The sequence below is a fragment of the Strix uralensis genome, chromosome 22 (assembly GCF_047716275.1).
Source record: "Strix uralensis isolate ZFMK-TIS-50842 chromosome 22, bStrUra1, whole genome shotgun sequence".
Lineage (NCBI taxonomy): Eukaryota > Metazoa > Chordata > Aves > Strigiformes > Strigidae > Strix > Strix uralensis.
In genome coordinates this window covers 7,994,573-8,007,234 of record NC_133993.1, presented here as the reverse complement: position 1 = coordinate 8,007,234, position 12,662 = coordinate 7,994,573, and the positions used below count along the sequence as shown (strand labels likewise).

Here is a 12,662-nt window from a genome sequence, read left to right as displayed (position 1 = left end):
CAACGGCACAACGCAGAGAGTTGCTCAGAAATTACAACTTCACAATCAAAATTTGAGAAAGCAACATCTAATTTCAGAAAATTCACATTATCTGCAGCCACGAAGGCTGATGCAGTGTGACAGGGGTAAAAAGTCGGTAACGCAAAGTTGGAAAATACAAAGAAAGCGCAAAGATCTGATGGGCCCTGAGGTGGTCAGCAGTTGGTCTAGATGATCACTGTAGGTCCCTTCCCACTGAAAATATTCTTTTCTATTCTATTTCTTGGGCAGAAGGAACTTCATGTCAGTCTCTGATAGGATCAAGCCCACAAACACCCGCAACCAGAAGGAAATCTGCAAAATAACATTATTTCTGCAAGTTTGCCATATTCATACCCTAAACTTTCCAGCACTGCAGGGGGTATTCTAGGACAGAGCCTGTGCTCATATGGTTCGGATGTGTGAGCACATCTCCCATCATCTCCCGCGTGGGCCCCTGCGGCGGATTAACTGTGCTTTACAGCAATAATCTCTTTAGAGGGTTGCATGGGGAATGAAGACCCACCCTCGGGATGAATTCTACTCACAACCACAACAGGACTCCTGTTGCGTCAATAATGTACCTAAACCATATCTACATGTTAAAAATATTCAGGGCCTTAATCCAGATGCAGAGAAGCTGCTTGAAATGGGCAACAGCAGCTACAAACAACATCACTGCCCATACTTCTATCATCAAGCAGATCGTTGTATACATAGAACGAAGAAGGAGAACACCAGAATATCAGATTATACTAAAAATTAACTCTCAAATTAGGATTCCTTCTGATATTATTACTTTAGCTAGATTAAACATCTAAACCACAACACAAGTATTTTGTGCTCATCCTTTGAGATCGGTTATGCTCTGTAACTCATAGCTCTGACTCTGGCTAACGCAGCTGATGGCCTGTGGAGAGGAGAGCCCAATGATGAAAAGTCCCCACAGACCTCAGTTATACATTACGCTGTTTAAATAGAGTCAGTGCTAAAAGGGGCTGCAGGAGCACTCTTGGACTCAGCTTAACCCACACATGAGAAACCTGGTATCTGAGGTTTTCATCACTAATAACATTTCAGTGCACAGGACACATTCAGGGCTTTGCAGGGTGAGGGGTGACGCAGCCTTGGGACAAGGAGAGCCCCTGTCCCCGAGGGGGCTCGCAACATCCCTGCCACTGGAAGTGACAATGGAACTGTCACACCGATGGAGATAACAGAATTAACGTTTTCTTAATACAAGGTTTAAGAAAGAAACAAATGGTCCTTCAGACATTGCCAGAAAATTTCTTATGGGTCCTATAAATTTTTTACTATGAGGATGGTGAGATACTGGAACAGGTTGCTCAGAGAAGTTGTGGATGGTCTGTCATTGGAAGGGTTCAAGGTCAGGTTGGACAACCTGGTCTAGTAGTTGAAGATGTCCCAGCTCACAGCAGGGAGGTTGGAACTAGATGATCTTTAAACGTCCCTTCCAATCCAAACCATTCTGCAATTCTATGATTTTTAAATCCAGGGATACCTAATTAACCAAAAGCTCAAAAAATTGCAATCTCTTAATGATAGCATGCTCTAAATTTGGGAAAGATAAACTGATGACCTCAAATCCATCAAAGAGCAAGAATTTTTGCCTTAAGCCATCTGCTGAGAGGCAGATCTTTCAACCCAGAGCGTCTAACAGATGATAGCCAGCGCATCAGGTGATGTGATGGGACACGTTCAGCTGGGGGTGCCAGGAAAGGAGCGTGCTGGGATGTGAGAAGGGCTGCGGAGATGCCGTGAGAGAACGCACGTTTACGTCAGGCTCTTTTCACTGCTGAACCCAGCCAGAAAGCACCACCCTGGTGAAAAAAAAAAAAAAAAACAAAACCAAAAAACCACTGCAGTGCCTGGGCCCTGCTACACCAGAGGCGGCCGGCGGTGATCACAGACCGCGGCGCGTGGCGGCGGCTGTCGGGAGCAGAAGAGGCGTCGCTGCCTCGTGGAGGCACAGAGAGGATTATCGCAGGGGACGGAGTGAGACGGGGCAGCCACGCGAGTCACACCCCGAGCAGGCGAAACCTGACAGCCATGCCATGACATCTGTGGTTCTCTATAGCACTAAAGCAATACCCCATCCATATAAATATAAATGTGTGTATATATATATGTTGGGGTTTTTTTTTTAAATATATATATATAAGTATCTCCAGTCGCAGCTGGCACCAGTCTCACACTATTTAATATGAACACAGTCAGAATTTGAGGCATCTAAAACACCTGAGTGCTGTAAAACACATCAATGAATAATAACATGCAAAGACCCTTGAATGAGAGGACGCAGGCAGCCCGGTGCCCCTTTGCAATCCCTCCACAGCCTTCTCTGAGGATCTGCCATATCTCTTTCCACAAGATTCTGTAACAGCACCACCAGCACCACCTGCATCAGCTTTGAGCAGCACAGACGGGGCATCTCTGAAGACACGTGCACTTTGATGCCAGAAAGGGATCCACTCCAGACGCTGGAGTCATTTTACAATCCTACCTTGCTTTTAGTATTCAAGATTTACGCCTGCATTTTCCTTGGCAGAGGACTTGCCTATGTCAAGCTTTCATTTTCAAACTTGGCTCATTTCCCTTGGTGAAACATTCTGATTAGAACTTTTTGCAAATAACATGGTTTAAAATATTTTTATTTCTCTGGGAAAAAAACCAGAACGGTATCAAAGCAGCAGTTCATCCAAGACAGCACCGTAGATGTCACTGCAGCCAGTATTACACTTCTCAGAGAGTTTCATGTATTTACAGGATAGCAAATATTATTTCTCATTTGGTTGCAAGCTGACCTGTGCCCTGGAGCATGAGGCTTTCAACTGCACTTGTCTCAAGTCAAACACGCGAGGGGATTTTAACCATCCCATCCAATTCTCCTCAAGGCAGATACCATGCCTGGAAAACGTCAACCTTTATGTTCACCTTTCGTATGGAACTGCAGGAGAAAGCAGTTTTCTATAGTTAACACTTTATGATGACCAACAGCTGTAACATTAATTATATGTAAAGATTTATAAAGTCTCAAGTAGGAAATAGGGATTTTGTGGCTTTAAAGAAGTAACTGCAGCAAAGGAGTGAGCTTCATACATTGCACTGAAGTTAGGTACTAAAGACACTCAGACAAACTCTGCAAGTGAACCTCATTTCACTTGTCTCCAGTAATATTCTAAAACACAACTTGCCTTATCGCATTAGAGATGTCCGGGCTAACATGTACAAGTAGGCAAGGAGTAAAATAAATTTTTTACCCTAATCTACATAAGCCTTCATAAACTCAGCCACAGAAGGATATTCCTAAACATAGCTGTGTTGCCCCAGACCGCTCCGGGGGGCTCAGCTTCCACACTGAAAAATCTGGCAGGCAAAAAGCATAAGCCCAAACCTTTCCCGAGGGAAGGTGGCAGCCTTGGGCAGTCCCATGCAACCCGTGCCCCAACAGCCCCTGGAGCACTTGGTGCTTTCAGGAGAACATTATTCTCTGCTGGACACCATCAGCCAGTGAGTTTAAGGCTTCTCCATGCAAAAAAACCCAAACCCGTAAGTCCGCCCTGCTCAAGGCTTGAGGTCAAAATCCATACTGCTCTTGGTATGTTTAACTTCTCTTACAACACTGGTCTCAAACAGGGGGGAAAAAAAAATAAATCACTGGCTTAATTCATATAAACAATCCTGTAAAAAGACAGAGATTAAACAGGTAAACCCATTTCTGTTTCAAGCCTGGAGGTATTATAAATCACAGTAAACACACAAAAGGTCTTGAAACATAATGAAAAATACCTTGACAGTAGCATCATGCTGACCCTATATTCATTCTGTTCTAAATCTGAATTCCCTGCTGCACCGGCTGACAAGCGGGATGAAGAATGGTATGAATGCCTCGAAGGGCTCGTACCTGCGTGCTGCTCAGGCTAGAAATGTAAGGCCTGGGTAAAACAGCATTTCAACCGAGCGAGACACTCCCACCATCAGAGCACAACTCACTGCAAATACCCTGAGACAGAACGGATCAGCAAAGCTTTAGTTTATAAACTTCCAGTTTCTCACTTGCAGCAACAAGGTAATGAATGTTTTTAAGCACAGCCCACTATTGTAAACATTTAAAAAATCGGTTAAAAAGGTTCCAGATCTAATACAGAGGTAGCAATCTTGAAGGCTGATTTTCCAAAGCATCATAAAAACCCCCACATGCTCTTAAGTACTATTATTTAAACATATCCCTCTTACAAAACCACACACACATCTGGAGTAACATCTCAGTGACAGCGACGCACCAGGGCTTACCGACTGCAGAGGTGGCCATAAGCTGCACGCTCTTTTCCTTGCCCAGCCCTGACCCTGTATGCTGTGCCTCCCCTCACAAACCTACACCTCGCTGCATGTGTCAGCTACAGATTTGGACAGTGGAGCTGTGGAAATTTCAGAAGAAGAAATGCACATACACATCCCTTTAACCCTACATCAACTCCCATCACCACCTCGATTCAGTGCCCTCTCTGCTTTGTCTACCTTTTATCATTTTGGATCCTTCCTTATTTTTTCCTGTCTCATCAACATCAGTTCACCTTTTTTTCCTTCTTTAGCACCAGCAAGGACATTTTTTCTTCTTTTTTTTTTTTCAGTCCACCACAGTCTTGAAACTGGTTTTAAAATTATAAGATTTAAACAAGATAGCAGAAAGGAGGCATGTGTGGGAGTGTGGGCACAAGGGGAGGGAAGTTATTTGTATACTTGGCATTAACTTTTTGGGCAAGCTTGGATCATTATGAAGCTTTTCATAACAGTGAAGGTTAAAATCTTGCTGCTCTTAAAATAAAAGCTGAGAGTCCCATCTAATCTCATGTCATCAACAGCTAAAACATTAAAGAAAAGTCACTTATCTCAGTATCCAAAATAACACCGTGGGAGTTGACAACACTGAAGTTTCCTCTAGCTGTCTTCTGATCTGACTTTTCAGTTTATTCTTTCTTTCAATTTTTCACTCAATTTTTTTCCATCTACCAGGCTGGACCATAAATCAAAGCAAATTTCACAGTTTGAGCATAACATCTGTTCCATGCCGCTTCCTTCAGCCTTAAACACTCCTCTTTCTCCTGTTTTTTTTTCCAGTAACACAACAAACACCTGTAGCGGAGCCATTATCTATCCAGTATTTATGGGCCAGATTTTGGCGTCAAACCCAACCCTTGATGCCGCAGTGGCTTAACTGAGGGAGGGCAGAACTGTTGTTTCATGACTTCATGGTTTCTCACCCCTGACATCAACCATGAATCATGTCACACGTGCATGCACACGTTTGCTTTCTGCTTAATTTGTCCTTTTAATGAAATGGAGAAAGAACTGAATCGGGATTCAGAGACGGTGTCCTTTTGTACTTCGTGTGGTTGGGATTCTATGACCCTACTAATCTTGCTCAAGAGCTGATGAGACATCTGATAAATAGGCTCCCTTTTCACCTCCTAAACTGTCAGCCCTGTCACCTGCAATATGCAGATGCATTAGTGAACAAAAGCTCATTACTCATCAATATTAGACATTTTTCAGGGAGTTCCTCCTTTGGGGAATGAGCCCAAATGGAACCTGGCTAGATTTTAAAAAAGATCTGTAATTCTTAGAGATCTTATTCATTATTAACAGAGCATTTCATAATACTGATGAGAATGTCAGAATTCAAATGCTTTAGCTGTAAGATCACAAAAATATTTAACCTGAGTTAAATTTATCTTGATGTATCTTTTGAGTTGCTCTTTGTTCCCTTCTCAAAGCAGTTAAACTTGCAAACAAATCTATCTTGTTTTATTGTCAGCAGCATCTATTCTGCTTAGCACGCAGTCTCGATGAATTTATTAAGAAACCTATTTTTAACACACGAACACATAAATCTGTAGAAAGCAGCAATCTGATAAAAGCTCAGGAGTGAAAACAGCAAAAAAAGAATGTGAAAAAAGCTACATGTCAGGGACCTCCAGGAGGGGACAGGGGTCCTTTACGTGTCATTCTTCATTGTAAAAATCCACAAAATCTAGGGGAAGGCAACTGGTCCACATGGTATTAGACCTATCCACGCCACCGTGGCAGCGGTGCAAGAGGATTTACGCAGCTCACTGGTCCCCCTTTAAGCTGCCTTAACATCATACCTATTTCCCTGCTCAAGATGATCCCCCTAACAGTTAAGTGGGGAACACGGTATAGATCATCACCGGACTCTACATTAAGAAAAAGCATGGCCCCGTTTCATATCAGAGTAAATTACAGCACTTGTCCAGGAAGATTCAGCATGGAAAAGAGCCATTCTTTTAATACCCTTGGGAGACTGCTGCTAAATGACAAAAGTGCTGCTTGAACATCACAAGCACTTGGGTAAGCTTTACATCCTGGCAAGAAATGTTTTCTGGTTTATTTTTCAGGCTTGCTAAGATTGCTGGAGATTTTTTTAGATCTGCTGCATTTAAGCAGCAAAACTTCACAGTCCACTTCTGCAGGGATCTGAAGCGCAAAGTTCCCCCGTAGCAGCACGTGATTCTTTGACCAGTTTTCTTTTCAGTAGCAGATTTTGAACATTAACAGTTGGCTGCTTTTATATAGTGAGAGCCAAAAAATCCTGGAAGCTATTCAGAGGTTAAAGTCAGGTCAGCATTTTCACCAGCCATTCTGTTTTACACAAAAAGGATTTAGTGGCTTCCAGGAGAATGGGCTGACTTGCTCCTATCTCTCCTCTTGGCTCACCTCCTCTCTTCTTCTCCCCCCCTTCCCCCATTTCTTTTCTTTTACAAATAAAAGTGCCTAATTTGAAGATCTGGACCTTGTAGCATTTTTTGTTACCCTTTCAATATATGTAGACTGAACTTCCCTTTACTGGAGAGGATCTAAAATTTCAAAATAAGTCTGTTCTAACCCATGTGATGCATTTATTAAAGTCATCAATAAGCGTGAAATAGTCCCTGTGCTGTACAGATTAGAGATACGACACGCTTGTTCTCTAGTAATTGAAATTATATAAGAGGTGACATACAAATGGACAGGAATAACTCCAAGAGGCCAAGTCATCAGAGAAATCCTGACTGGATAAAATTTAGTCTTTCCAGCCAGATTAGAACACCAAAATGCCCACTCTACACACCTCAGTGGATAGTTATGCTCTTAAGGCAGTTAATTCAGAGTCTAAAGAGCCACACTCTGATTTAACTTTGACAATTTAATGCTATGCCTAGCAATATAGATATGTAAAATGAAGCTTAACATGTACAAAAACATTTCATGCTAAGCAAATCACATGGAGAGAAGCAATTATGCGTAACGGTGTAAGGACTGACTTCTCACCTTGATTAACTGCTTTCTGTCCGTTGCTAATTCTCAAATACTTTACAAATAACAGATTAACATTCCGGGACACACGTTAAAGCTTCCGTGTTTTTAAAATATGACATTCAGTGGCGATTCACGATTGTGAGATTTGGAGGTGATGCTTGTTGCAGCTCAGGACCGATAGGTGGCAAAGATCAAGAGATCTTCCCAAAACCGTAACAAAAAATCAAGATGAATAAGAAATATACTGGAGCTGCCTATTATAAAAGTACACCTTCTTCTCGGAGCTAATGAGCTAATAGCTTAAATCACTTCTTTGGAAGGAGCAGGAGGGACCATGACTCAGGAAACATAAAATACCCAGGGAAAGGTTTACTCTTCCTACACATAAAAATGGCACAAACACATAAGTAGTTTTGACAAGGAGATCTTTGACAGATTTACACTTTTGAGGTACCACGTGAAGCTGCTCAGACCAAAAGCCACGTCATCCCAGTCATCCTGGCAGAGAACAAACACGAACAGGGGATATGCACACAAGAAGATCTGTATCCAATAATCGAGGAATGCGAGTGAAAGGGAAACCTGATCCCTGACCCTCCAGAAACAAAGGAGCTGATGTGTTCCTAAGCAGAGAGCAAAGCCGAGGTGGGCTTTGCTTCCTGCACGTGGACAATTTGTCTGCTCTGTTCTGTAGTGAAAATAATTTTAGGGAATTGCTGTCACACAGAGAGCACCTTTCAAAATTGTTGCACACTCAATTCCCATCCCAACGGGAGGGTAATGACCAAACCGCGCATCCATCTCCCGCGGGGAAACAGCCTCCCCTCGCTCAAACTGACCTTATGCTTGCTGAAGACAGCGGAGGTACAGAAAAACAAACTTAGCAGAAAATCTCCCAATTTTTACGCTGCTGGAAAGTATGACTGGAGAAGACCATCTTCCCCACAATTTGTTACAGCTGTTCAGCTTCTATCAAATGCCAGAGTAAGGTGGTGTTGAAAATGTTATTGTCAAAATAAAGAGGGGGAGGAAACAATGGGAGAAAGAGGCTCTTGTTTTCCTTTGAGTGCAAACACTAGCAGAGGAAAGCCTTGCTTTTTGAAAGCCTTGAAGAGTGCTTCCCCTACTCCACACGAACATATTTTTACACAACTTTTCCATCTGGGATACATTAATGTAGCCTTGGGATAAGCCACCTTCTATTATTTCCAAAGTTTCCATAGCAAAATCTAAGTTCCTGACAGAAGAACCTCTAAGAAAGAATCTTCCTTGTGAGGGGTAAAAAAAGAATGTTTCAGACTTAAAAACTAATTACTACAGACCTACTGAAAAAAGGATAGGGTAGAGAGTCTGAGCAAACAGATTCAACACCTCATCACATCAGGAATTGGATCATGCTGATGCTTCTCTGACACACAGGTGTACCACAAAGGACACCTGGACCTCCTCTGGCTTTCACGTGGACAAGAAACTCCAGATGAAACCAAACTGCATCAACCCTCACGTTGGCACCTGCCAGCCAACCACGAGGGCCACGAGCCCAACACGATAGTGCAGCACACACTGACAACTCTCATTAGTAAGAGCAGTTCATAAAAGCCGAGCACACGCTTTTTTAAGGATTCTGCTGCTCCACTTCAGGTTTTGTTCAAATCTTACACCTGCTTCACAGCTCTGCCAGAGGTAAGACCCAGCTGGAATCAAGCACCCACTTTTACTCACCATGATCCTTCAGCCCAACCAGGTTTCAAGGGGCTGCTGCCGGGCAGGGTGAAGCTCCGATGGTGGGACATTATGAGCAGAGAACGAAGCGGGTGTGATACTGCAATGACTTTTCCCAGAATTCATTAACCTACTTTGGTATGCAGCTCAGAATAGCTTACGTATTTGCATTTTAAGATCATGCAGGCAAAAGTGCTACAAAGGTTGCTGTGGCATAAAGGAGTCGAACTAAGCCCAGATTTCCTGATCAGCCAAGCAAAATATTAATCACCAGTACAACTAACCTCCCTAAATTATCAACCTACCTTTTTTTTTTTTTTTTTTTTAAGCACTACACAGACTGTTGGCAAGGCAAAATCTTCTTAGCTGGAGAAATACTCAACATAAAACACATGGCAAAAGCAAGGACCATCCTGCCTGATGATACACAGACATTTCTTCTCTCCCATTGTGCCTTAAATCTGTGTGTTATTTTCTCAAGATCCTTTACACTTGCAACCTACAGATCACTCAAATGAAAAACTTGCTACAGCAGCTACAGAAATTCACTGAAATTTGAGTTAATTTAATCCGTCTCCTGCCCAAGGCTGAGTTTAAGAGAAGCAGTCATTTTTGAGGCACAGAGTCACTGATAAGGTGGCAGTGACAGTCATGGGGCACAGAAGGTAATCAGTCTTTCGTATTTATAATAATATAATCCAACAGTATTTGAACTATGAACGTGATGCCATCATCCGTTCTCTTTCCTCTGACATCAAAGATCAGTGGCTATGGACTAAATGGCATTAAGGGAAGGAAAATGCTGAAAAAATAGATGCTTCTAAAATTACTTGAGGTGGTAGGAGGGGATGGCAGTCCCAAATAACAGCCATTGCCTGTCACCAAGACCATCCCATCTTCCTTATTGGACCAAAAAGCTTGTGTCTCTCTAAATTACCATCTCCACATTCATAAATGGGCACGGGCAGCAGCTGAAGGAGAGGATAAAGAACAAAAGCTAAACTTGGCAGGAAAAACCCAACAGCCTCACTAGAATTAAAGGAGGCAAAAATGTGTTGGGTAGAAAGATTGCAAGGAACAAAGAGGTGAAGATGGGATGAAGAAATAGGAAAAGAAAGATAAAGCTCTTCCTCGTTCACCATTTAAACAAGTTCCAAAACTCTGCATCAATTAACTTACTTGGCAACCTCACCCACCCCAATTTTCACCAGCTCTACGTCGTTTGACCTGTGATGAACGGAAGATGGAGAGGTACAATTCACCTTGGTCACTCCAGCATTAACTTGAATAACGCAAACCCACGTGTATTATCTAAAATAACGCTCAGTTCACCCAACACAGCCAAGGACCGCCTGGCTTCGCAGCCGAGCGAGGAGGAGAAGGGTGGCAGCACTCACCGATGATGCCGCTGTCTCTGCTCTCCAGGGTGGAGGTGGGGCTGGTGACGGCGCCGTAGGTGCAGTCCTTGGCGGTGACGCTGGTGCTGACGGGCGGGAGCGTGGAGCAGGGGCTGCTGGCGGGCGGCGAGGCCGTGCTGCTGGTCAGCGTGGAGCAGGGGCTGATGCGCTGCGTCACGGCCGAGCTCTGGGGAACGGCAACAACACATCACTCACCACAGCCAGGCACTGGCGGCGAGGGGGGAAAGTCTTTCTATAGCTCACGCTTGAGGATTTGCTTTGTAGGGTGAAGTTAAAAAGGGTTTTGCTGTTCAAAATTAAATCGCCCGCTGTGCCACCCCACATCTGTGGCAAGCGCGGAGACACTGGGCTTGTTTTCTACTGCATGCCTTGGAGATTCCAGCTTCCACGTTCAACAGGAGACACAGAAAGCATGAAGTGGTATTTATCCAAAGCCTGATGCCATACTTTATCAGGAATTTTGATCATTTTGTTCGTATTGAAGTAAAAAAAAAAAAAAAGTGCAAATAAGCAAAAATTATGATATAGCGAGGTAAATTCTGTGCCTCTGTTTAAGTGGAGATCTCCAGGGTGGTAAGTATACGGCATGATCTCACCTTTACTTACAGCAAGAAACAGGAAATCCTACAAAGACCTCTGGGCCATTTCCATCTGCTCAGAAACCTCCGTGGGGCTGCAATTTTGTTTTGCTCTGTAAATGTTTCCTCCATTCAAGAACAACAGTGGTTTTACACCCTTGCAAAGAGGAAGCTCGAAATCCCTTATCTAGATATGAGACAGCCCTTCCCTGCCTAGACATGCTTTCCCAACCAGATAAAGTTTTAAAAAAATAAACCCCAAACATAATAGGGAAATGTTGCTCTCCAAAGGCAGTACAAAACAAAAGTGCAGCGACACAAAAGATGGTGTTCTAAAAGTTATTTTGGAAAGACCCCATAAGACACTGTGTGCGAGAAACCTGGAAGAGTTTATAAATCTGATGCAGTGCATGGAGATTAGTTTATTAAGAAAACAAAATCATTCTTGACTTCAATTTGAGACGAGGTGCAATACAAGACAGAGTCCTTGTTTTAACCACAGGCTACTGGCTACACAACCTTCCTGGCAAAGGGTCCTCCTTCTCTGGAGATGTGTCCTAGAGCATCCGCAGGCAACAAAACTGGAGGGCGGCGAGCGCAGGAGGTGGCTCGCCAACCACAACGCTGGGAAGATGCTCTTGTGTACCCTACACAGCAACTTAATCGCCCTTCCACTGGACTTCAGAGCAATCATCCGGAAATAATTTTAAAACAGGAAACTTCAATACTTCCACCAACCCCCGTGCCCCAGACCAGGCATCCTGCTGACAGGGTGGGTGTCGGAGGAGCAGGCACCCTCGTGCCGGGTCAGGCCAGGGGTCCAGCTCCCCGCAAGTAGAAGAGGATGCATGAAGCAAGCATAAAAAAAAATGGGCTTTTGAACATGTGATCCTCCCTTAAATTTATCTTTGGGCCTCTGCAGAGGGGAGGTGACCCCATCTCCCCCTTGCTCAGAGGACACTGCAGAACACTGCAGTTCAGAATTAGTTCTTCTCAGTTAGTCTCAATTAGTGACAGAACGAGAGGGAACGGCTTTAAACTGCAACAGGGGAGGTTCAGACTGGACATGAGGGAAAAATGTTTCCCAGAAAGAGTGGTCAGAGAGTGGAATAGGCTGCCCAGGGAGGGGGTGGAGTCCCCATCCCTGGGTGTGTTTAAGGGTCGTTTGGATGAGCTGTTGGGGGATGTGGGGTAGGGGAGAACTTTGTAGAGTCGGGCTGAGGGTTGGACTCGATGATCCCGAGGGGCTTTTCCAACCTGGATGATTCTGGGATTCTGTAACACCGCCATCTCTCTCTTGCACTGCTGCTCTTTCCTGTAGCCTCTGCGGACAGTATTTTATTCATTGTTGCAAAATGATACTGGTCCCAAGGAAGGAACAGCAAAGGTTAATTCCCCATTTGGAATTTGCTTAAATGAGATTTCTTTTATTCTGTGTGAATGCTTCCCTAATAATTGCATGGATTTGTATTCCCTTCTCCATGTCAGTTGAACTCAAGGTGATCACAGAGAACATCACGCTTGCAAACTGCAGAAAAAGGTTGGACCTCTAATTTTTTTTCTTCCTCACTATTTCATACTTGAAACT

At 43.7% G+C, this 12,662-nt stretch overlaps 1 protein-coding gene across 12 annotated transcripts in view; it reads right to left on the bottom strand.

Moving 5' to 3' along the window:
- The window catches only part of TANC2 (tetratricopeptide repeat, ankyrin repeat and coiled-coil containing 2), a 290,476-nt gene that overhangs the window by 95,356 nt on the left and 182,458 nt on the right, over positions 1–12,662 (bottom strand). For 11 of the 12 annotated variants that reach the window (XM_074891795.1, XM_074891797.1, XM_074891798.1 and 8 more), the window contains one exon: positions 10,476–10,662. In XM_074891795.1, coding sequence (XP_074747896.1) covers positions 10,476–10,662 — 187 coding nt within the window. Of the gene's footprint in view, positions 1–9,078; positions 9,490–10,475; positions 10,663–12,662 lie in introns of those variants that run through there. The other variant, XM_074891807.1, reaches the window with a different exon arrangement.